Raw genomic sequence first — 24,097 nt, forward strand, 5'->3', positions numbered from 1 at the left:
ATTCACAAAACCACATATACTGGCAAGTTTTTCTAAGTATATGGTGAAGTTATGTTTGGCAGCATGGGACACAGCCTCCCTGAAAAAAAAATTTGGGGCGGGTAAAGCAATTTCATGCAATGACATCACTTTTCCTCAACCCAAACACCAAGCGCTGAGGGAGAGAAAGAAAGCGGCTGCTGCAGAGGAGAGGACACCGCTACAAAATGAATTCAACTTATTAACAAAAAACTAGCGTAATTTCATTTTTAGGCGTCATGGCTCACAAAGGTCGTCCTCGACAATTTCCAACCAAATGAGGTGAGTTTTAATACAGGGGAAAAATGCCATTTCATGTCCTGTAACGCTAGCCTGGTCGGTGCTGTAGATGGGAGAGATTTGCTGGAATACCGACAGTGAACCTAGCATGCTTTTCCTTTTTCACACCAGCTGAATTGGAAAGGTCCACCTATGCTAATGCTGCTTCACATGCGTACGGTTTTAGCGTGTTATGAACATTAAAATGCCTTCATGTTTCCCATTTTCTTGCCTGGTTGTGAGTCAAGGGCGTAACAGTATTGCTCATGTTGGAGGGGACCAAATTTCGGTGGGTTAGGAGGGCCTGCCTTGTCCCCAAGAAGAAGAAGAAAAATCACATTTTCCTCAGCACACGTCCTCCACTTGAATGCAGTGTATATATGGGTTGCTGAAGTGTGTTAAACGCTAGCTAAAATTGTTGTGCCGCAGTCCAGCCTCGTCTTTAAAGGCTCAAATCCGAAAAGGGAACATGGAAAAGGAACTGTCAACTCTGCCGTGCAGGTCTGTGACTGTGCTAACGGTACGTTTTCAGGTTTCACTTCACATAGATGCAGACTGTCAGCTTTTTCCTTTTGTTTTTCTATCTTTTTTTTTTTTATTGGAAATAATGTGCCTCAGAGTGCAGTCTCCAGCAATACCAGGCAGGAGCTGGAGGCAAAGTTAAAGTGATATTCCACCATTTTAAGTCAAAAATTAGGATTGCATTAGTGTGTTGCTGAGTAAGCTTTGGATGTGTCTGCAGCGGGGATGTAATGGAGGGTGAACACATGGAAAACCTGTTTCTCCACCTTTTATTTGCAGAATAGTTTTCTCACAGTTGTTGCCAAACATAGACTAAATCTTTAACACAACATCATTTCCATCAGTGATACAAGTTAGCCTATTTGAAGAGCATTAGGCCATCAAATTAGCCTGGAAGGTTTCTGAAAATCTACTTTTGTTAATATTGGTGGTTGTTTACCCTGCATGATCCCTGCCTGGAGGTCATAGTTTGCCCTCATTTATCACTACGTCACTAGCTGCAGCAATGTTGTCTGCAGTTTTACCATTTCCCTCACATTTATTGTGCTCGGTAACAAGACTAAGAAACTGTCATGATGACCAGAGGCGCAAACTCTGTGAGCTCCATGTTCACAATGCGATTCTTTAACACGTATCCAGAGGGGAAGTGAGCAGCATGAAGTGAGAGCAAAACAAAATGAAGGTGGTCATTGTGAATATACCGGGAGGATGTGGTGAGTGGTGTGATTTCAGTAAATGGGCAGAATTCATTATTTTATTTGCAGCCTGAAATTGATCAGAATACCACTGATGATACATTGTCAGTGTCACTGACCATCGACGGGAAAAAAAATGAAACAGGACAAAATATGCACCTGTACAGTTGTATAGTTATTGGATATCAAGCAGATACCAAAATATGGGATCAGTATTAGTCCATTTCTCCAATACAACAATTCATTGTCAAGAAATATTTGTAGCACAAGAATTTTCCTGAAAGTGAGGATATATGGTGCTCGTTTCACACAAAGGAAGGCAGATGTGTCTAATGGAGGAAAATGGTTTCCAGCATGAAGTATTTTGTCTAATAATTCCAAGCCAATGTTTAAGTGTCGTCTGCATTATTCAGTATAAGTAGTGGAATGGATTGGCACTCCTATAGGACTCTGGATCAGTATGGGCAGTGAAAATGTGTTATTGAAACAGCCTGAAACAATACAGCTTTTCAGCGAACGTGTTGACCTCTAGATTTTCTGAATGACAGTCTGATCATGAGGAGTGGGTTGTTACTTTTTCACATAAAGAGGGATTTTATTTGCAATAAAACATGTTTACCACTAACCTCGGCAATTTGTAAACCTATACTCACAGATTGAGAGGAAGTTTCTCAGCGGACGTTTCCTAGCTGTTACAGAGTCTTTTTGCAGCGTGCATGCCTGATGATTTGTGCCTGTTGGGTTTAGGCCAGGCAAAACCTCATTGATTGTCTCATCATTTCTGTACAAAGACCAAGTTTTAGGCTGGTAAAAATAAAGAGGGATTTTATCCTTCCTCCGGAATTACAGGTTTTCATAAATAAATTTGGGCTAAAATATTTAAGTTTAACTGGAGATCTCATGAAATGTTTTATGAATATTTGTCAGCTGTATTTTCGTTATGTTGCTTAGAAGAAAAATGACGTAGCCCTCATACCCTTCCAAATTGTCTGTTGATGTAATGCTGCTGTTTCCCATTTTTGGAAATTCCACATAAAAAGATTCCCTCAGAGATTATATGGCACAGAGGCCTATCTAAACTGTGACTTGATTAGTAAACTGCACCATTAGGCAAACAAGAGGGTTAGAGGACCAAGAAAGGATAGTGATCTAAATATATATCTGAACCAACAGGGAACTGAACTCCACAGCAGTGTCATTTGTATTATTACCATAACAGAAGTCATTTGTTTACAGGTGAATTCTGTTTATTCAAACCTCCAAATGTCCAAACTGGGCAGTCTACCAAGAGAGCAGAAAAAATGCAGCAATATAGAATTATAGCCTGCTCTGTTGTTTGTATGGAATTTTTGGAATTTTTCAGATGATGTGTGTAGCTGAAAACATTTGAACATGAGATCTGCAGGCACAGAGCAGTCCAGAATGTATAGCATGTGTGTTTCACGTTTGAGTAAAGCCTGGTTATGAACATCAGGGTGTATTGGTGCCATGAACATATATGAATAACCTCATTGCTGCCGAGGAGATTGGATAAATGTGGTTCTGCTTTTTCTACTCTGCAGATTACATCTATGGTGTGTGTCAGTGTGCAAGCGCTGTGTGCATGTCTCCAGCTTGATTGAAGTTTTGTGAAAGCGCTGTCCCAGTGCAACTTTGAGATTGCATATCCAAGCTGTGCCGCATTACATCATGAAAAGCAGAGCCAGTGACTTATTCAAGTGTAATGGGCAGTATAAGTGCTCGCTCACCCTGTTCGCCTTTAATTGCTCACAGATGTTCTGTGTGCTTTTGTGTCCCACATCTTGTTGCAGCAGGCTCATATAGACGCCACATACGGTCTAAAGACTTTATTATAAGAGGGGAAACACAGCAGGGAGTAAGTGTTTACAATCCAGCTGTTGGTTCTGTTAACAAAATCAGTTTGGGTTTTTAAGCGCTCCCACTGGAGACGGCACCAAGTCCCCACAACACATAGCTGTATCTGTTGAGACAATAACACAGGCTGCTTGAGATAATGTTGTGGGCAAATTGTGGGTTATATGGAGCAAAAGACCTTCGGCATAACTGCCGACAGACGTTCAAGGTCAGTCTCCTTGTGAAATTATCACTTTATTAGGTCATAGTTGACTGCTTTTACAAGGAGGAAAGAGCAACTGGACAATAATTCAGTCAGTTTGATGTGTCGTAGGGGTGCGCAGACAGGTCAGAGCCTCCTGCAGCCGAGGCCTATCTCTCTGGTATCCACCCTGTGGCTTGGCCTTCCCTCTGCATAAATGGCCACGCTTTGAAGATAGGCTTGGCTGGGGCTGGGACCCCTCCTTATCAGTTATCAGTTCAGCCCTTCATCGCCCTGCTTTTCTGATGCATGCAGGTACTGTAGTTACCATGGTTATACAGCAAAGGCACTTCTGGAGCTCACATTAGCATCTAGAAATATTCATCAATTACCCCAAGGAGTTGGTGCAATCCGACAGAACTCACAGCAGGAGGCAAGGCTGGCTGAGATCTCCCCAAGACATCATCATGTTCATTGCTGTTTTCATACACACACACACACACGCACACACAATGCAGATATTTAGATGAAAGGAATTATCGCCGCCTGCATTGTTTCCCCTCACAGCCTTTTGTTTTCTTCCTTTTGAACCGAAGCCACCTCACCTCAAAGCAGTTGGCGCTTATTTGTATGCATGTCAACTGGAATCCTAGCTAAAGAAGTTACTAAGAACAACTTAAACCCTTGGCCCTGTGTGTGTGTGTGTGTGTGTGTGTGTGTGTTTCTCTTTACACAAACTGTCTTGGAGCCTGCTGTGTAAGAATATGGCCTCTGAAATATGTATGATTGAATATGCTTCAGGAATTCTAATAGTGTGTGAGCACAGAGCTACCACCAAATGCAGAGGACTCAGGGAGGACTCTGTAGGGTGGATTCAAAATCCACCCTACAGAGGAATCCGTGGTCACACAAACATTGAAGTTGGCAAAACACTGCTTTAGCTGCAGCTGTAACAAATATTCAATTCATCAGTCTGGCCAGAGAAAATATGGCTTGGAATGTAGCTTTAATCAATTCAAGCAAGCCAGGTCACTACCTCATCCTGTTTGGCCAAAAAGGGAGTAAATGGCCATAATTTTGTTCTCTTATACGCAAGCACAATCTATCGTGAACTCAAATTTTCATTGCAGTGCAATCTGTAATAACCTGGGTAAAGAATAACACCCACAGAGCTTTGTCTATATATAGGCTGTCTTGTATCCTCTGCATTGAACAGTGTTCCTTTGTGCACCCTGCAGTTTATTTTCATTTGTCTTAAAATAAGTTGTTATTGAGGTGCTGTTTGCACCCCCACCATCCATCCCCCAATCCATAAACCCACTCCCACAAGGTGCTCAAGTGAGCTCTGGATCTGCCAGTGCTTGAATGTTTTGAAATTCTCACAAGCTTCCTGTTTCAGACCCTCACCATGAACACAGTCTGTATGCCTTCAGTATACAGTGAGCTACTCTTTTCCCATGGAAACTGCCGCTGACCATTTACTATTGTTGTAATAGAGAGAGAGGATCATCTGGAGTGCTCTGCATCGCCTCTAATAAGGATTTCCATATATACCCTTCTTTTCAATGGACTCTCCATATCTTTTATTCTGTACCATAAATAGGTCTTCCTCTTGGCCCAACCTTGGGAAAAGGATGTGGATGATGAGGAGGAGAGCATGCTTGGCTCAGCTGAGATAGTGCTATATGGGCTTCTGGTCGAGTCTGAGCCACTGCGCCTGGTGGCCAGATGTGGAGAGACTGCCCATTGCCAAACCGCTCACGCGCCTCTTCACCCTCCTCTGTTCTGGTGTCATTGTTCTCTACATGCCTGGTCTTGCCTTTCCTTTAGACCGCGACCATACTGCTATAGCAACTCTACGGACTAGCCTGTGACCTAGATTAACTTGTCTGGCCATCGTGTGTCTTGTTCAACACAATCACATTTTTTCCAGGCATGTCAGGGTTCAGCAGTTTGATGTTAATATGACTCACTGAGGATCAGGTAGTAAAGACATTTGCTGACACACATGGAAATCTTGTGTGGAACTGGACAAAATTCAATTGTTCCTCTAGCAGTCTGGTTGCACAGCTCGTAGTCTGGTTGGCAAGGGGACACCACCTCTCCCCAGAGCATTTACAGTGGTATGAAACCTGTCTTTATAGGGGCCATGACAAATGGTTTTCATTACTGGGCTTTTATGATTACAGAAATGAACTGAAGGGCATACTTTGAATCTTTTCGCTTGTTAGGGATTTATTAAGATCACCGTGGCTACAGAATGAGATTGTGATTAAAAAAAGTTTCCTCCAAAGTTTAGTACATGTGAAGGTAATTTCTTTTGGCTGTGCATAGATTGTACAAATAGCTAAGATCAGCAGCCCAGACTACTGCTGATGATGGCTCACTAGCTACGACTCCTGACTTCATAATGAGGTTCAACCAAGCCAAGACTACATGCAAATTAACACAAGAGGCCTCCTCTGACACCACTGGGTTTTTTACAGCCCCAGCTGTAGACCCTGCCCATCTCCCAGCCGAGGAGTGAGTGTCACATTTCTTGTAGGTGGATTAGCCCTCCACCTCACATGGAGCTGTGCACATTACTGCCCATTAAACTGTCTGCCCCTCAATGGGGGTTTGTACCCCATGAGCCTGATTTACAACTCTAATTCTGAGTTCCCCTGACAGCTCCCTTCACACTGGCTGCCCGCTGCCCTGAAATGAGAGCGGTCAAGACAGACCATCTGCCAATGGACCATTGCATTTCCTTATCTTTGCACATTTTTAAGTTACAATACTCTTCTTTGTTGAGGAGGGTGAATGATTTTTTTGTGGCATCTTATGTAATCAGGGCACCTTGAGCTGGTCCCCCCTCCATACACCTTGTGTATGGAAACTGCTTGTTTGAAAACTCAAAGACAAGTGTCTGTGTGATGACACCGGCTTGCTTTACATGTTGTTTGCATTGAATTCCAAGTCAGTCAAATTTCCTCATCCTGTGCTCACTTCCTGTAACCTTGTTTGAGTAGTTCTTCTCAACAAGTTTGTAAGCATGTTTTCTTGTACCATGACCCCTGTATTAACACTCCTTGACTTTCTTATGTGTAGCTCTCATCTGTGTTAACATCGCCACTGAGTACTTGAATAGTTTGTGAAGATCCTCACTTGGGTAAAGTGGATCTCAGAGGGGGTGACAATAGGCCTTTTATGTTGAGAGTTATTCTCCTTCCCCTGTGTTAGCTCCAGGGGACCATGTGACTGCCTCTCATTCAGGTCATGTCAGCCTGCTCAGCCTTTGACCCTCTTAAAGGGGCATCTAGTCCCTCAATTTCCCATTCATGGTATACAGATGTCTGTGTGCATTAATGTCTGGCATAGCAGAGTTATGCCAATCCCCCACAGTCCTTCATTCACTTTGTCAGTTGATATGTGTAGTCCTCCATCATGTATATTGTACCAGTATCTGAGTCACTGACATGTCTCTGCACCGGCATGACAAACTCCTCTGGGTGTGTTGTGCTTGTGATTAAAAAAAAAAAAATACTTTCATTCATAGGCAGAAGCAGTGATGGTCAGCCCTGTAGTTGTCCTGCTGGTTCTCCTTTTTGACCACTAGGTGGACTCAGATTAGAGGCTGGTGGAGGGACTTAGTGCCGCTGCCATATGTGTTAGTAATAAGAGGATAAAATCCTCACTGAACACAAGGTCTTTTGATCCTGGTGATTTTTGATGTGAAGCCCAGTGTCAGTGCGTTGTTTCTAGGTTGTGTTTGCTTCTTGATGCCCTGTTTATCTTGCCTGGCGGGCAGTTTCCTTATATTGTTATCTCAGGCAACATTTTTTTGTCTATGTTGTATGAGATTTTCCATATTGAATTTGTTGGCTTTCTGTTTGTTTGACATTTATCTTGAAGTAATGTCCTGGCTTTGCTCAGTTCAGAGTTTTTGGTATACATATAAAATGATAATTGAAAATCTGGGTATCTGGGGCAAGTCCTTATTCGCCAAACTGGCGACACTGTCCTGGTCAAATGTATTTTACGATGGCCTGAAACAACTGACATTCATGAGAGCACCCCGGGGCACTTGATTTTGACCAGATGAGGTCTGGTCTGGTCCGAAGTCGATTCAGGTCAGGTCTCTTGTCTACTCAATTAGGGTCAAATGAGGAATAGAATAGCCCAACTTTCAAATGTCAGCCAAAGTATATGTATATATATGTTGTTTACATTTTTGCTGTTGAATAATTGCAGAGGCAGCAGCAGGGATGTGTTTACCCAGCATTTCTACTTGATTGTGTTAGCTTCCCACAATGCAGTCATGAAACCCGTGTTTTCCTCCCCTTGTTGGTGCTGCCTTGCCGTCCATCAGTCATTTTGTCATCAGACTGGGTAAGTGTGTCTGGTATGTCTGGAGGTATGGGGGATGATGTGGCTTCATTAAACCACAGATGAGTCACGCAGGGTGAAAACCTGGAGAGCCAAGCTTTTACAATAGCTTTACACTGCTGACCAGCATACTACAGGCAAGACACAGACACGTATGAGACGTAGAAAGCCAAATGTAGTCCCACTGCCAGTTAATGCCACAGCACTCATTTGCTAAGATGAGCATGAGAGATACAACATAACCCTTTAGCATAAATTTGAAAGTATTCTAATATTAGATGTTAGATGACTTAGTATATGCATATGTATACACACACACACACACACACACACACACGCGCACATAAATATATATAAATTACTATTATTCTCCTCAGCATAGTCACGCGGGACTGAGTCCAACACTTATTACCAATGTGATTGAGAAAGAAAATCCTCTTAGTACAGAGCCTGTGTTCTTTCTAGGGCACTGAATGGCTCTGTGTGGAACTCTATCAGTCTGTCGCGGCTGCTGGATATCCTCTCTCTGTGCGTTTCTTTGTCCGCTACATGCTAGGGTCTCTTTTGAAATATAACCCCCCTCCTCTCCTCTTTATGGCCCGAGCCAGCAGCTGTAGGGTTAATGTTTAGCAGCAGCAGCATAGGCAGAGGGGAAGGAGTTGTAGGAGGAGGGGAGAGGGAGAGGGAGAGCACAGGAGAGGTGGGGGCTGGTCCACAGCTGTTGTAGTAGGCAGGGTCTACTGGGGTAGGAAGCCTGCCTCACTCGCCCTGGAACAATGGGAGACATGGCAGCCTCTGCCGACAGCACAGACATACACACAATGCACATGCCCAAGGACAGGCCTTTTCTAGCTGTAGCGTAGAGGAAACCGGCTTCCTTGACACAGAGGGTGACGGCAGTCTTCACGGGGGGCGGGAATATCCCCCGCTCAGTCGGAAAACCCAAATGTAAGGTTGTGGCCTCCTTGTGTTGTTTTTTTATTTTTTATTTTTGGAGGGGGGTGCTTTACATTTCAATCTGTGAGGAGATCTCGGATGCGCTGACTGGATGACAGAGAAGACAGCAGCAGCAAGGTGAGCTGACCCAAAATTTGTAGATGTGAGGGGAATAAAAACTGTAAATATTGATGCGGTCGTTAGCTGACACTGTATTTTCTGTGCCTCTCGCTCTCTCTGCTTGTCGCACAGTGTTTCTGTGTGAAGCGGATGTAGTCTGAACAATGATTTTGTATGTGAAGTAAGTGATGTGACACAGGAAGAACACATGATATGGTAGTTTTATAGAGTTGACCAGCAGATGGACATGAATGGACGTGAGTTGACGCCTCAGGGCAGGACTGCTGTGCTCTGTGTGTGTGTGTGTGTTTGTGTGTGTTTAGGTTAGTGTGAGGATCCTGGCATCCGTGGGCTAGCCTACATTTTGGGACAACAGCGAACCATGCACACACTGTGTTGTTTCATCTTTACTGAAACAACACGGGAGCATGCAGAGATTGTTTTGGTGACAGATAACAATGTGTCATAAATCTGCCAATCGGATATGGTGGTGAGAGATGCACCACACAAAGCCTAAATGTTGCCTGTCGTTGAATATGTGAAAAAAGAAAAAAAACACAGTTTCTGCTGTATTAAAGATGGTGGGCCTGTAGTGCAGTTGTTTTTGGGGATGGCTGTGTGCAGAGGTTGCCTGGCAGAGATTTAGAAGGATCTTAGCAAGGGCCACCGTTCTGTTTGATTACTCTCAGACATACATGGCGCTGATCCAACCTTTCAGGCCTTTTGGGAAGGGAGCTCCCCTCCTACAGCCCCTCCCCCACCCCATCTTCACTGCCTCCCCCTCTCATCCCAAATATTGCTTGTGTACGATTTGTCTCGGTTCATATTGCCAAACATCAGACGGGAAGGAGCAGCGAGGGACCCCGCCAGCCTGATTCTGTCTACGCTCTTTGCCCGTACCCCTCCTGTTTAATATTTATCTGAAATTTCATCTAGCCTATATTATTGATGCAGACAATGGTGTGCTAATGGTGTGTGTAAAAAAGCCACTTTGGCCTACATTTTTGGGGAAGGATTCAGCCTTCTCAATTCTTGTTTAATTCCTCCGTCTGAGGATTTAGTTTTTTTGTCACATTGTTTACATCTCCCGCCTACACACTTTGCCTACACAGCGAGAACTTCAATCTGTGCCTTTCCAGATTGGCAGATGGAAAGGGTGGTGTTTGACATATCCTGAGACGGCCTTGCCTATGCCAAATCCCCAAGTGTGTGACTGACATGATTTAAGAAGCTTTTGTGCATTTCTCCTCTCTGCTTCGGCTCAGTCGCCTTTGAAATTTTTTCAGCCTTGCCCTCATTCCATGAATATCGTCTGCTCATCCTCATCTGCAGCATCTCCCCAAACCTCAGCACCTCTAAAAACCCGAGCGTCATTCACAGGGCTTTCACTCAGCATCACCTCTCTTCTCTTTAGTGTCCTGCCACCAGAAAGTAAATCCACCTTGGGAAAATAAATGTACCAAAAAAGTCATGTCAATCTTTGTGTATTTTGCGATGTTTTTTTCCCCCCCTCCTGTTTTTTGTGCATGTCTCTGTGATGTGCTGTTGTGTCTGCACATAACAGGGATCACAGATCACAGGCATCACAGGACCAGGTGGACCAAGGAGGACAGAGCCAGACCATATTTAGATTGCCCGCTCTGGCTTTATTAAAACCCAGATTGAGAAGGCAGATGCTCAACACCTCTAATCCCATTTCAGTTTGACAAGATCTAAAAGGATCAGGCCCTATTTCCCAATAGACTGCTCTGGAAATGAAGAGTTAATGTCGTAGCTCGGTGCCTAAAGATATCCAGAGTGATGAGATACTACACTGGCACACTCGACTGAAGCCGTGCTGCGGCAGACAGCCCTGCCTCATCTAGGATATAAATGAAAGCTTTGTTGAAACCGAACATAATTAACACTTAATGGGGAATCCCACATTAGACTGGAAACTAGGATTTAAAAAAAAAAAAATCATTGTATTGTGCACAGTGACTACAGTCTATGTGTCCTGTGTTATCAGAAGGACATAAAAGGGGAGTTCTTAAACGCTGTGTCTGCTGAATTATTCATCTATCTTTCTTTCATTACACTTTACAATGACTCAGAGATGAAAGGAAAGATGAGAGGGGGAGAGATTGAGGAAGAGAGAGGGAGGGAGAGAGGGAGAGAGTGAGATAGAGAGCAGTGGGGGCTTGTGGTCTTGGCATGGCTGGCGTCTGCTATGCGCTGGTATCTCCCCTGGGCAATGGAGATTCTTCCTCTCCTCCTGGTTTCCTGTTCAGTCGGAGAGCGAGGGAAGGCCGCGGCATCAGCCTGCCACAGCCCAGCACAGAGGTGACATTGGTCTAAGGCCCCCCGCCGCAACCCGCTCCCAAGCCCCTGTCATCAAATGACAACTTCTCAAGGACTTATTAGGAGCCACAGACGAGCAGTTCTGTCATGGAGGATTCAGGAAGAGACACAAATAGGATTGGCAGAGATGTCAAGAGGGTTCTCGTCCCAAACTCCGGTGGAGGAGCGTGGAGGGAGTGAGCAAAAGAATGAGAGAAAAGAGCTTTTGCAGGTTAAAAAAAAATATACGCTTTTGTTTTCTCTCTCCCACAGCTCCTTGGTTTTGTTGGGAGACAGAGGCACCTGACAGGAGATTGACTCCTCTTCAAGGATATTAAAGGGAGCTGATATCACAGGTGAGTGTGTGTGCGTGTGTGTATATGTCGCATACAAATAGAATAATGGTTTGCCACTTCTATATTTAGTCAAAAAGCAAATTAACTTTTCTGTGCAGTATTTGGAATGAGTCCATGAGCCTTTTCATGTATGAATTCACCATTTCGTGTGCCGGTAGTGTTTTTGTAGGCCTCTGTTGAACATCTGCTTGCTGAATTTAGCTGAAGTGGAAATGATCTTTGCCTTGGCTCCAGAAGCTCCTGTCCCATTTCATTCTCTTTGTGTTTCTGTCTATTTGTCATCAGGGTCATTGGCTTATAGTTTTTGTTTACTGCAGATAAAAAAGTGCATTCTATTACAGTGGTATCCACCCATGAAAACTGACCTCGCTACCTATTGCTGCTGGGCACTTCTTTAAAAAAGATGCCATGGCTATTTGTTTACAATAGACGACACATCAGTTTGCTTCTGGTATAGAGTTACACATTTTTTGTTCCCCAGCAGATGCATACAAATGTCCCTGGAGCATACATTTTTTTTTATATGCAGGTATCCATTTTACAGCCATTTTAGGAAGAACAAAAACACTACATGCTCGCTTGGCTCTGAGGCTAACACATGATCCTGCTTGTTTTGTTCAACGATTGGAGCTTTAATCTGCGAGCGCTGCGCCTCGCTGCACTTTGTTTACACTTGCAGTGTCTGATTTAGTGGCTGTGTTTTGGGAAGGGTTGGTTTTCAAAAACAAGACAAAGCCATATGATGACTTTGGCCCTCTCATCTGTCAGTTTGTTGCCTACCTCCTTTTCCCTTTTTAATTATCAATTACTAGCATCCACACTTGTGTAATTTGTCCTAGCTCTTCATTTTGACAAAGAAAACTTTATTCCTCCTACAATGCATATTTCATTTTTACTCCTAAGCTTTTGCTGCTTTAGACCAATGCAGATGTAAATATCATGTTTTGTGTATGTGTATTGATTTAAGCATGCAGTTTTCTGTTCCATTGATTGATTTGATTGCATGTTCAATAGGCAGGTTTGATTTGACCAGGTCACCAGCAGTCCCCAGTAGTGGCTAATTATGTTTTGACAGTGGAATCATGGTTTTGCCAGATGTAAAGAATTATTCTACGCCCAGTTAAGTGGTAATACAGACACAGCGGTGAAAAAATTATATTTCATCTTAAATGTGATTAAGCCTGATTTGTCTGTGAAGTCCCTGTTTCTGCAGAGTCGACAGCTTAAGCTTGTTGCTGGCCATGCATAAAGGTTACACTCGTTATCACACTCTCCCTTCCCTTATGGTTTTATTTCATAAGGCCATTTTTAATGAAATTTATTTCCTGTACTTGTCCTACTGATTTTGTTCCTTTATGTTGTTTCTTATCCAATTAATTTGTGCTTTTGCTCGTCATCTGGTATTTTGTTTTGTTTTGAGGTGAGATGTTTTTTTCAAAACCCCTTTAGGCGTGCTACCTCACCTGTATAGACTTGTAATGGTTTTCTCCATTAAGAACACAGTGTTTTAATATTGTGTATTATCAGAGGATTATATCAAATTAACTTTATTAAAAATGGGTATATTGTATGCTTAATGGCTTTGATAATCTGGACAGTAAGATGTAACTAAATGCACAGCCTCTGTCCTCCTTATCACACTTCGAGTGTGAGAGTGAGATTCATACATTACAGGCTCTGAGCCTATCAGAATGCACACACTGAAACAGGATATATCTTAAATTCTCCACAGGACATATTTTAATGATGAATTGCTTTCAGTGACAAATACAGATGTCCTTCGAATATTGCATCGTTCCAGACTCGGGTGATAAAAAAGCTAGGCAGGCAGCAAGGCCACACGGCAGCAGAGTCTGCAGAGCAGCAGCAACATTAGCTTGCTTTGCATTCCCCTCGGGGCTTCTCTCTATCGGGCGCTGACAGTACCAACGGCTGTAAGTCTGCCAGCCGAGCTCTGTGGAAGGAGCTCCCTGGCACTGCAATCCCACTGGGACACACTGAGCCTCTCCTTCGCTCTGTCAATGGGCCTCTGTGTGGAGAGTTTCAGGCTGGTCACGGGCTCCTAAACCACCACCATGACAATACTGCAGTTCACAAAGCAGCCAGCAGTGCTCCCTCTCCTCCCTCTCTCTCTCTCTCTTCCTTCTCTCTCCTCCCCTCTCTTTCTTTCCAGAGGATGTGAAGTCAGCCATTAACAGAGGCTGAATCACTTGGCGTTCTTTGATCTTTGGATTGTTCCTTTGATTGGGCATCGATACGGCTTACATCGAGCTGTCGTTTCAGACGTGAAGGGCCTGTTGGGTTCTAGTTAAATGGGGACACAAGTAGTTCCAGTGGTGCTTCTTTCTAGTGGTGTTTGCAGCAGAGCCAGCAATGTTAACTCAGCACATGAAAAGAAGCCACAGTGGCAGCAGCGCATTTTCATGTTATATTTAGCATCACTTTTGTTGTCTTTTGGTACACGCTGTAATTTCCATGTGAATGTTCATAAACACACAGAGATGTGTGCATGTTATTTCCCCCTCCTGCCTGGAGCTTTAATGTGCATTAGTGAAGAGAAAAGATGGTATTTATAACCACTCAATAACGTTCCTGTGTCCAAGGTTAAACGGATGGCTAATACCTGCTTCCGTTCTTAGATGGACTGCATTGATCAGCCTTCCATTATATGTGCAGTTTTGGCTGTGTTCAGTCAATTGCAGCTCAATAAGAAGCCTACGATCTGGATGGTGCTGCTCAGGTTTGTTTGTGGGGGTCACAATCCACAAGCCAATGCTGTTCAATAATCTTCCTGTAAACGCTTCCCAAATAGCCACAGTTACATAAGGCCTGGGAGATCTGTACCAGTTGGATTGTTGATTTCTTAGGAAACCGTTGCAAGCTATTGGACGCTTCCCAGTGGTGTTTTTTACTGAGTTTGTGTGGGTTTGTGCTGTTTGTGTGTATCTCTGTATTTATGTGTCCATGTACACACTGTGTTTGTGTTTGTGTGTAGCACTCGTCCAAGTCTGGTCCAGCACTATTTGAAACTGTGCCAATTGCTGACTGGGCCGGCCTCCAGCCAGAGAATTAGGCTTGTCTTATCCCTTCTAATGACTCTTTAAGATGTGAATGTAGGATCTAGGTCTACATTGCCACACCTGCTTCTCCTTCCGGCCCTTCCCATCTTCGCTCTCACACACTCAGCAAGGACACACACACACAGAAACGCACGCACACACCTGGAAGCTTGCCTGCTAGACTGGTCCTCGGCCATATACCCTGCAGTGTATCATGCTCATGGACTTAGGCAGCCAGCGTGCTCTGCGTGGTGCTGGAGTTCAATCCATGAATTTGTTAAAACTGCAGACCAAGAGAGGAAGATGGATACACGGGCTTATCTTCCTGTACAATTCGAGGATCTGTAGCAATGCAGGAAGGATGGCTTATCGGCGTGTTGCGTTCGCTCGGTAATCCTCCCTATAGGTAGTGTGGAATCAACAATCAGATCTACAGCATAGATAACACACAGTCTCAGCAGTGTAGTTATGGTAACTGTGTTGTTCATTCTTGTGCTGTGTGTCACAAATCCTGCAAGGGGACTAAATCAAAAATAGTGTTGAAATCAAGTGTTGTGGCTGTCATGTAAACAGAGGATAAACAGAGTGTAATGGTGGTAACAATGTTAACGTCATCCCTGCAGATGCGAATAATGGCTGATGTAAACCAGACCTGGGCTAAATGGTATCATTACTTAGCGTTAGTTTTGGCCCGTTTGGAGCACCAGATGGGTTGGGTTCACTGCATCAGGACAGTTCTTTGTCAGCGAAGGAAAAGTCAACTAAATAGACTTCAAAATGCTTTTCTGGTATCGTCTGAACTTTCTGGCATTCACTGCATCTTTCAATATGTGCCCACACATGTGGTACTTTGAGAAAGTTTGAGCAAATACAGAAATTATTTACAGTTACTGCTTGACTCAGATCTTATGTTTACAAGTGTAATGATGATTAACATGTTAGCCTCTCTTTTGCAAATGCGAACATCTGGTTTTAGTTGAATGTGATGGTATCTACAGTGTTAAATTCTCTCAGACAATGCAGGAAAATGTTGAATTTTGTCACAGTGACAAGAGGACAAATGGCTTCCAAATTTATGTTACCGGCCAAACATAGCTTTTAGGAAAGAATAGATGTTTGGATGGAGGCTGGTTACCTGCCAAAGTGGCTGATGTTTCCCACCATGTTTGCAGATGAGAACATTGACTTTAAAGAGTGTGATGGCGGTGTTTACAAGGCCAACTTCTCTCCCGCAGATGAGAACAATGTCTGATGAGACAGAACAGAGAATGTGTGATGAGGACTTTGGTTCGGATGAGGAGGGGGAGGAGGCAGATGTGGAGTCCTACCTGGAGGACAACAGTAGTGAGCTCATGGACAGATTGAGAGAGCTGGAGGTGAGTGAATGAGAAACACTCTACATCACAAACTAAATTTGAATTAACATGCTAATGAACAATCCAACTAATTGAGTGTGTCTCAGTGGCTGAGACACAGTTGTGCTATTATGAGCTGAAGTCTGGCTCATGGCATTTCCCCCACCCCCTCTTCTCTTTCCATCTTCTCTTTCACTTCCACATTAAACACTTTAGGGAAGCCCATAAATAAAAACAAGAAAACAATCTTTAAGTAGTTAACTGAAAATGTTAAGTCCAATATTTTCAGCTGCTGTATTTCACTCTTCAAGTTTTTTTTTTAATTAAGTTGTGTTGTTTTACTTTGTCCTCACAGGCAGAGAACTCAGCTCTGATGTTGGCAAATGAGAGTCAGAGAGAGGCTTATGAAAGATGCCTGGATGAGGTGAATTCTTACTCCAACTTTGTCCTGAAAGATAGTTTAAATGTTGCATGCAATGTATGGTGCACAAAATAAGAATAATTTCATGAGGAATTAATGCCGTAATTTATGTTCATTGTAAAGTCTGGATATATCAACAGAATATAAATATTTTCTTCACTATTATTAGGTGGCCAACCATGTAGTCCAAGCTCTGCTAAACCAAAAGGTAACATACCATAAAACTAAATTTCTTGGTCTGTTTTTCCTTTCATTTACATAGTACAGATAGTGATTGAGGTCCACCCATTATATACCTGCTTTGCATATCTTTAAACAGGATCTCAGAGAGGAATGCATTAAGCTGAAGATGTTAGTGTTTGACCTGGAGAGACAGAACCGGGCACTCTGTGAGCTTTTTCAGCAGAAACTGCCCAATAACCCCACTGCTCACTACCAGGTAAATGAACAACAAACCATCCTGTATAATCACTCAGAAAATACTGTGTTGCATTCATTTGACATCTTTTGTACCCTTTATAACTGTGGTTCTCGAGACCAGAGAGCCACCGATTTCCACTTAACTTGGGCCTCATACTTTCACACTTGTGTGCTTGTAATGGATCTCACTGACTTTGCCTGTGCTCTATATTGTTCCAACAGGCATCAGGACAATGTAGCTCTTAGTTATATGTGTATACAATAGCCCATAGTGTATACAGTGTCATCATAATTGCCTCATGAATCTCTCGTTACAGGTTCAGCCAGGACCCCTCCCAGACTACAATGCACAGCTGCACAATGACTCTGCCAAGCAGGTGGAGCCTGCACAGACTGAAGCACAAGCCAAGGTGATTATTGCAAAGCCCACGCAGCAAAACTTTACTAGATATCAAGTGAAGAGTGAAGCAGAGGGAGTAACTCACATAAATGACAGACCAGGGACCCCACCTATGTGTGACGTAATAGCTGGTGATGCTCTGACATTTACTCCATTTTCCACTATTGTGCTTGAAAGACCTCAATAGCTAATCTCCCTTGCACTCGTTTCCTTTACGTATGCATGCAAAGGTCTTGGGTTTTGATGAATTACGTTGTTTGGCTCACTCTGAAGTGTCAGCAGTGAATAGTGTGTTGATAGAGATCTCCTTCTATCCAAAGGGAAATGGCTACCGCACACAACATGCCTCCCCAGGCCCTCGCGGCTCGGCTGCCTCCATGGAGGCTCTGTCTCCCTTCTTCAAGAAGAAAGCACATATCCTGGAGGTCCTTCGCAAGATGGAGGAGACAGACCCTCTCAAATTCCACCCTTCCACCACTAGCCTGTCTTTCTGCGACTATAGCCAGGTGCTCATGTCCACAGAGACTGTTCTGGCCACTGCGGACCCCCTCCCACTACAATGCAAAGCCCACCACACACACTGCCGCTGCTCCTGTTCCGACAGTGACACACACCAGCATGTCAATGGTGAAGGGGCAGTGAAGTGTGAGGGAGGTAACACCTGCTGTTTACACTGCAAGAGGAGCCCAGACGGTCCTCCCAAGCCATGCAACCATGTCTGTAGTCCTCCAAAAGCCAACTCAACCACCCAGAGCCATGTTGTTCCCACAGCTGCTATGAGCGAATGTCACAGTAAGAGCACAACGGTGGAGTCTGTTCCCCCGTCAAAACAAAGCATCAAGAATGACAACCACCAGCAAACAGCAGGTGCTGCCCCCCACTCATCAATCACAGAAACAGCCAATCAGAGCTCAGAGGTGCTCGGAGCGGAGCAGGAGGAGGCTGCTGCAGAGAGCTGTCCAAAAGCTAGTGCCTCTGAAGAGCTCACTGGTTTCTATCCAGCCTCCCACCTGCCCATTCTTATGAAGGACAGCACTCTTGCCCACTGTGACATGGAAACTAGAGAAGCCATTCACAATGGGTTGATGCTCTCGTCCCTCAACAGCTCCGTGTCCGCCGACCCCTCGGCTGTCCCAGAGAAAGACGACACAGACCAAGAGGCTTCCTGTGTGAGAGCCAATGCCTCCCTCAGCCCCAGCCCCTCCTGCCTCAGCGATGTCAAAGCTGCTGCCATCAATTCCCCGTCCAAATTGCTTAAGTTCCTGAAGATCCCCTCCATAGGAGAGAAATCTCAGGCTTCAACCAGTCCCGTCCGTTTGAGTCCCCAGCTCACCCGTAACTCTAGGATCCCCTGTCGCACCAACAACTACGAGGTGTACCATTCTCCTGTCCCCACACGCAGAGCTACCACTACAGAAAGATGCAGGCAGCCCCCTCCACCACCCTCCAGGTCTGAGTCCTACCCAGCCACACATTCAGCTCCAACGTCCCCACCCCAGCCTGAGGATGTGTGCTCCCCCCCAGCTAAGGAAATAAGCTACAGCAGCCTCTCAGCACCTAAAGCCACTGCTGGCCCTAAGCTGGGCCCTGCCACTTCCTCCTCCTCCTCACCCAAAGTATCCCAGAGGGTTCCTCATTATGAAAACGTCTCTGATATGTCTACCAACTCCAGAGAAGAAGAAGAACCACCCCAGGGCCTTGAAAAAAGAACCACACTTCCTTCCCATACAAAGGTGAGTGGTGGTGAAAGGAAGCTAGTTAAGTCACTTCCAGAGAGCGTCCTCAACCCCCCTCCTCAACGCAAGCAATCCTCGTCCTCCACTTCAGAATCCACATCAGATGAGGAAGAAGATACAGAGAGCCCAGTGTGGGTTAACCACCACAGCCTGCCCAACTCGTCTGCCCTCAGCAAAGTTCAGGGCAGAGCTAACTACGCACGAACCAAACAGGAGACAGATGCAAGGGAGACTGCCATGCAGAGTTCTGAGGTCGCCCAGGCTGCCCCTCCTCCTTTAGCTAAGAGGAGCGATCCCTCATCCATCCCCAAGAGGCCGGGGACCGGGCCAGGGAGGTCCCCAGCTGATTCCAGTCACCATGCCTTCAAAGACAGGCTGGCTGCTCTGGGCAAGCTGAGGAGCTCTGAGGATCTACAAGTGAGTCTAAGGCCAGTCGACGCGGCAAATACAAACACACAGTGCAACGAGAGCAATATCACCTATAGCGATGAAAGGAGTAAGACAGCAGAGAGGTCCACTGAGCACCATAAAGAGGAGCAAAGACATTCAAAATACACCGACTCTTTGGATGGCAAACCTAAAAGTAGCAGCGGTGGTTTGAAGTACCCCGGGTCATCTCAGTTGTATGAACCAGGGTTGAAATCTCTGCCCTCTGGTCCTGCAGTGGTCAAACCAGAACTGTGTGTGACCAAAACAGAGAGCCCCAAAAGTAAAATAGGTCTGCCTTCCCCCAACGCAGATGCTCCCCAGGTGCTACGCAACAACATGAAATGTCCTGGCTCCCTGAATCTGGCCTACAGCGCTAAACCTGGCCTTGGCCCGCACAGCAGCAACAGCCCCAACAGGGTGCCCCCTAAATCGCCTTCCAAACCTTGCCAGCCCCCCTCCATCCACAAAGGGGGTAAACCTGATGCCCCTCGCTACTCCTCTAAATCAGAGGAAAGGTCAAAGATCAGTGGGAAAGGGAAAAAGAACCCGATGTATGGAGACAGTCTCCCTCCTCCTCCTCCAAGACCTCCAACATCGGACAGCCAAGAGGATAAAGTGCCGCACGTGGTCCCCGTCCCGCAGTCGGCCATCGAGCAGAAGGTGATGAAGGGCATCGAGGAGAATGTGCTGAAGCTTCAGGAGCAGGACAGAGGAGGGCAGGGCGCCGAGGTCAAGCAGAAAGCCTCCAATGGCATTGCAAGCTGGTTCGGCCTGAAGAAAAGCAAGCTCCCAGCACTAAGCCGCAAGACAGACGCAACCAAAGCCAAGGACGAGAAGAGGGAGTGGAAGATTAACATTCCGTCAGTGGGGAAAGACTCTGTGAAGATGGCCACCAGATGTAAGGAAGGGGTGGAGGGTCTGAACATCTCGACTCTGATGGAGAAGGCAGAGGGACTGAGGAGAGCCCTGGAGGAGGAGAGGGCATACGTAGAGAGGTCAGGCAGGGGTCACTCCTGTGAGGTGGTGATGGACCAGGCTCAGGGCCAGCTGGCCGTCATGTACAGAGGAGCACGCTCTGACAACTTCATGCAGCAGCTACTAAACAGGTGAGGGCAGGATTCTTAGCCTGGCTGAAGATACAAATTACAACTTTAGGTATGGCTTAAAGCTCTTAACTCAGTGTTTGTGTTTTAACTGCAGAGTGGATGGAAAAGACATGATCAGTGTGCCCCAGCGCCGGCTCTCCTTTGACTGTAAGACCTCCAGGCCGGTGTTCAGTCAGCAGAGTGATGTCATCAGTCACACCACCAGCCGAGACGATATGGAAAAGGTATTTTGGTCACACAGCTTTTCAACATTTCTTTGTTTTCTCTATCTCTGTAGATTTTACATGCATTATAACAGTGAAAATTATTTGACAAAAAAGTAGGAATGCAGTGAAACAAGTTATAAACAGATTCTACACGCTAACTTTCTAAGAAGCCAAAATTATCATCCTACTCTTTAGCAAACTATATTTTGTTGAATTTCCTGAGGTTTTAAGGAACTGAATTTCAGTTTATTCAGTGTGCAATCTGCGGGGTTTTTTTAATGCAGGGATCAGACAGAATCAGCAACGTCACATCAGACGAGAACCTGGCAGATTCAGTTCACTCTCAGCACTTCGCAGGTAAGACGAATCTGCTGAGAACTTTTCTTTTGAGAGGAAACAAGTTAGCATATGTTCTGAGGTGGCTTGTCAGCATCGTCACCCTGTGGAGTTACAGGTTCTCCTTGCCTCTTCTCTCCAGGATCTGGTGCTTCCACCTACACCCTGGACAGTGGCATTGGTACTTTTCCCCTGCCCGACTGCAGCAGTGGTGCAACGGGAAGGAGCCTTTCCAAGACAAGGGCTGGGGCAGATCACCATGCCTCTGGCTCCCCAGGGAAGGCTGGGCGACGGGCCCGCACCCTGGACAGGGAGATCACTTCACAAGAGGAGTGCTATGCACCGCACAGACAGCTGATTCCCACCATTCAGTACGGCTCCATGCTGGAGGGAAGGAGCACAACCGGTGTAATCCGTGAAGGTGACAATAATCAGTTTGAACCACACCTAGTCATACAAACACCGTCAATTAAAAGTTTATTACTGTACCACAGACATCGCCTTCAAACTCTACACTGCACTCAGTGATAAAGAGAGCATAAATTCCAGTGCTACCTAACAGGGAAATATGGATAACATAGGGCTTATGATATCCTAATTTTCAATGCAAAGACCCAAGGATAACACGATTGTGAATATATCCTTCATTATAGACATGCCATAGCCCAAATTAATATATGCATGGCATAGAAAAGGGGCACAGATAGAGTTGCTTATTGCCTTTGAGGGAGAATGTGAGGGAACGTTATCGTTTGAACCGTTTAATTACCCTTTTCACCTTGAAATGTGAATTAAGACGAGTGTTCATGGTTGAGTGTCTGATAAAAAGAAATTGTTGTTGGAGGCCATTAAGCAGTGTTTGTTTTTCTGATAATCCAAAGTGTAACCGATGACAGTTTGATGTTTGGGGAAAACTCCCAACCTGTTTGTGGTGCAAGAAAGCTTGTCTTGAATCAATCCATTTTTAATATCTGCAGACAAAGAGGCCCATGGGGCGAACATGTTCTCCCCCCGCTCCAAAACATGGACCTTCCCCAACCTGAAGACCCCAGCAGGACCCGCAGAGGTGTACCTGGCAGTGGAGGAGGAGGAGGAGGAGGCAGTGTCCTACGGCTCACCCTTCAGAGGGGTACAGTGAATGTGGTTAATAGTTGATTTTCATTGACATCCAAACTTTTCTGCTTTGCATGATTGTCTTCCAGTATAGCCACATTGATCTCAGTTAGTACTATGCTGTTTGACCATATACTATTTGTAGCTTTTCAGACAATGCCAAGCAGCAGTATGCAAAAAGGAATTATGTAGGCCATCACCACACTGGAAACACTTTGAAGTCAGTAGAAAAGCATTTAAAGTAGGGATACATTTTTAAATCTGCACTCACATCTTGCATAATGTAAAAACACAGCAGCACACTCCCTTCAAAAATGAATTATTAATCCCCTTAATATTAAAGATTCACAATTGGATGATTTCTCTAACCTCTTTTTTTCTTTAAACTGAAATGTGTTACATAAAACGCCACGTGACCTAAAACGTTTTCCGTCCCTCTGCGCCCCTCCAGAGTGTGAAGGCCGGTGGTCCCTCTTCCAGCCGCGTGGTTGACCCAGGCAGCCTGCCCGTCCCTGCTCAGTCGGGGATGAGCCGCAGAGGGAAGACTCGCACTCCCAGCGTCCCAGAGATGAGTCGGGAGGCCGGGCTTGAGCTGCTCAGGGAGCGGCCAGAGGAAGCTCTCTCCCCTAGCCGCCCTCAGGTCCTAGAGACCCCTGAGTCGCTCAGCGATTCTCTGTATGACAGTCTGTCGTCCTGCGGCAGCCAAGGATGATACGGCCGGGGAAGGGGGAGGACCGGATGGACTGGAGAGGCGAATGCTCACTAGTCTGGAGACTCGGAGACACACATTAAGCCCTAGCAATGTTTGTAACATGTCTCCTGATTGCTGGCTGTGCTGTGATGCTGCTGACCCCGCCACCTTTGAGGAACATAGAAAAGAAACTGTGCTTTGTTGATGCCTGCCGGACACTCTGCTGATGATGCCGTCTCATCATCTGTGACTCTGTTGCAACTGGAAAGATGGATTGATGGACTTCTCCTCAGGATTTCTAATCAACATGAAACCAAAAGCCACCCAAATAATATAGGTCGTTCACCTTCACTTTTTCACAATGAAATCGACTGTGGACACTTATTCATGTATACAGGACTACAAAAAAAGCATGGGCAAGCTAATGATTATCACACAAATTGTCACTCCTGATATGAGTACTTTTTTCAGCTGAATTTTGCCTCATTCCTATCTTGTTTTGCACCCTGGTAGAGGGTTCTTTATTATGTACTTCATGGAAGCGCTGTAGCGCTGACCAGTCAAATAACCGACATACTGTACCAATACATCCATTCTGTTCTTGACATCAGTTCACAACATAATGTACTGAAAAATGGTATTTCCTCATTGAGCTCCTAAAAAAAAAAAAAAGAATGTTCATGTCTGATTCAATTGCTAAACTCATGTATCACAATTTTAATGTAAAAAATTTTATTGATCATGTTGAGATTATTTCTCTTTTGCAACCAAGGGAGGTTGTCAGAATATGTCTGTGTTTTAAAATCATAATACGTTTAAAGGTAATATATACCAGCAATAATATCATAGAAAAGAGAAATGGCTACACTATTCAATGAATAAGTATTTCTATTATTTATTTATTTTAAGTGAAATGTACATCATTTGCAGTCATCTTTTTTTGTAATCTTTCTGTGAAAATTGCAGTCTCCTTGCTTAGTAGGTTATGTTCATATCTCGTATGTCAACATCTCTGTTGCCGTCTGTTCTCTAGCTAATAGAGGTCATATGTACCTACTGCCATTTTTTCAACTTTCTAATTAAAATGTTTTGATTTACTTCATGTGTTCATTTATTATAAAAGCATAGCATATGCCATTTACTCAGACACCAAATA

The 24,097-nt window shown here is 44.8% G+C and overlaps 1 protein-coding gene across 2 annotated transcripts; it reads left to right on the forward strand.

Moving 5' to 3' along the window:
- The first annotated feature begins 147 nt into the window (after positions 1-147).
- On the forward strand, positions 148-24,038 carry nckap5l (NCK-associated protein 5-like). 2 transcript variants are annotated; one of them, XM_030055137.1, is made up of 13 exons: positions 148-300; positions 11,587-11,669; positions 15,964-16,104; positions 16,439-16,507; positions 16,674-16,712; positions 16,824-16,943; positions 17,242-17,334; positions 17,645-20,595; positions 20,690-20,819; positions 21,086-21,158; positions 21,280-21,558; positions 22,115-22,266; positions 22,702-24,038. In XM_030055137.1, the coding sequence occupies exons 3-13, from the start codon at positions 15,964-15,966 to the stop codon at positions 22,960-22,962; spliced, it is 4,308 nt and encodes a 1,435-aa protein (XP_029910997.1). In that variant the 5' UTR covers positions 148-300; positions 11,587-11,669; the 3' UTR covers positions 22,963-24,038. The 2 variants fall into 2 exon arrangements, with proteins under 2 accessions (XP_029910997.1, XP_029910998.1); XM_030055138.1 differs by lacking the exon at positions 148-300 and adding an exon at positions 797-817.
- Positions 24,039-24,097: the final 59 nt, after the last annotated feature.

The sequence above is a fragment of the Myripristis murdjan genome, chromosome 7 (genome assembly GCF_902150065.1).
Source record: "Myripristis murdjan chromosome 7, fMyrMur1.1, whole genome shotgun sequence".
Lineage (NCBI taxonomy): Eukaryota > Metazoa > Chordata > Actinopteri > Holocentriformes > Holocentridae > Myripristis > Myripristis murdjan.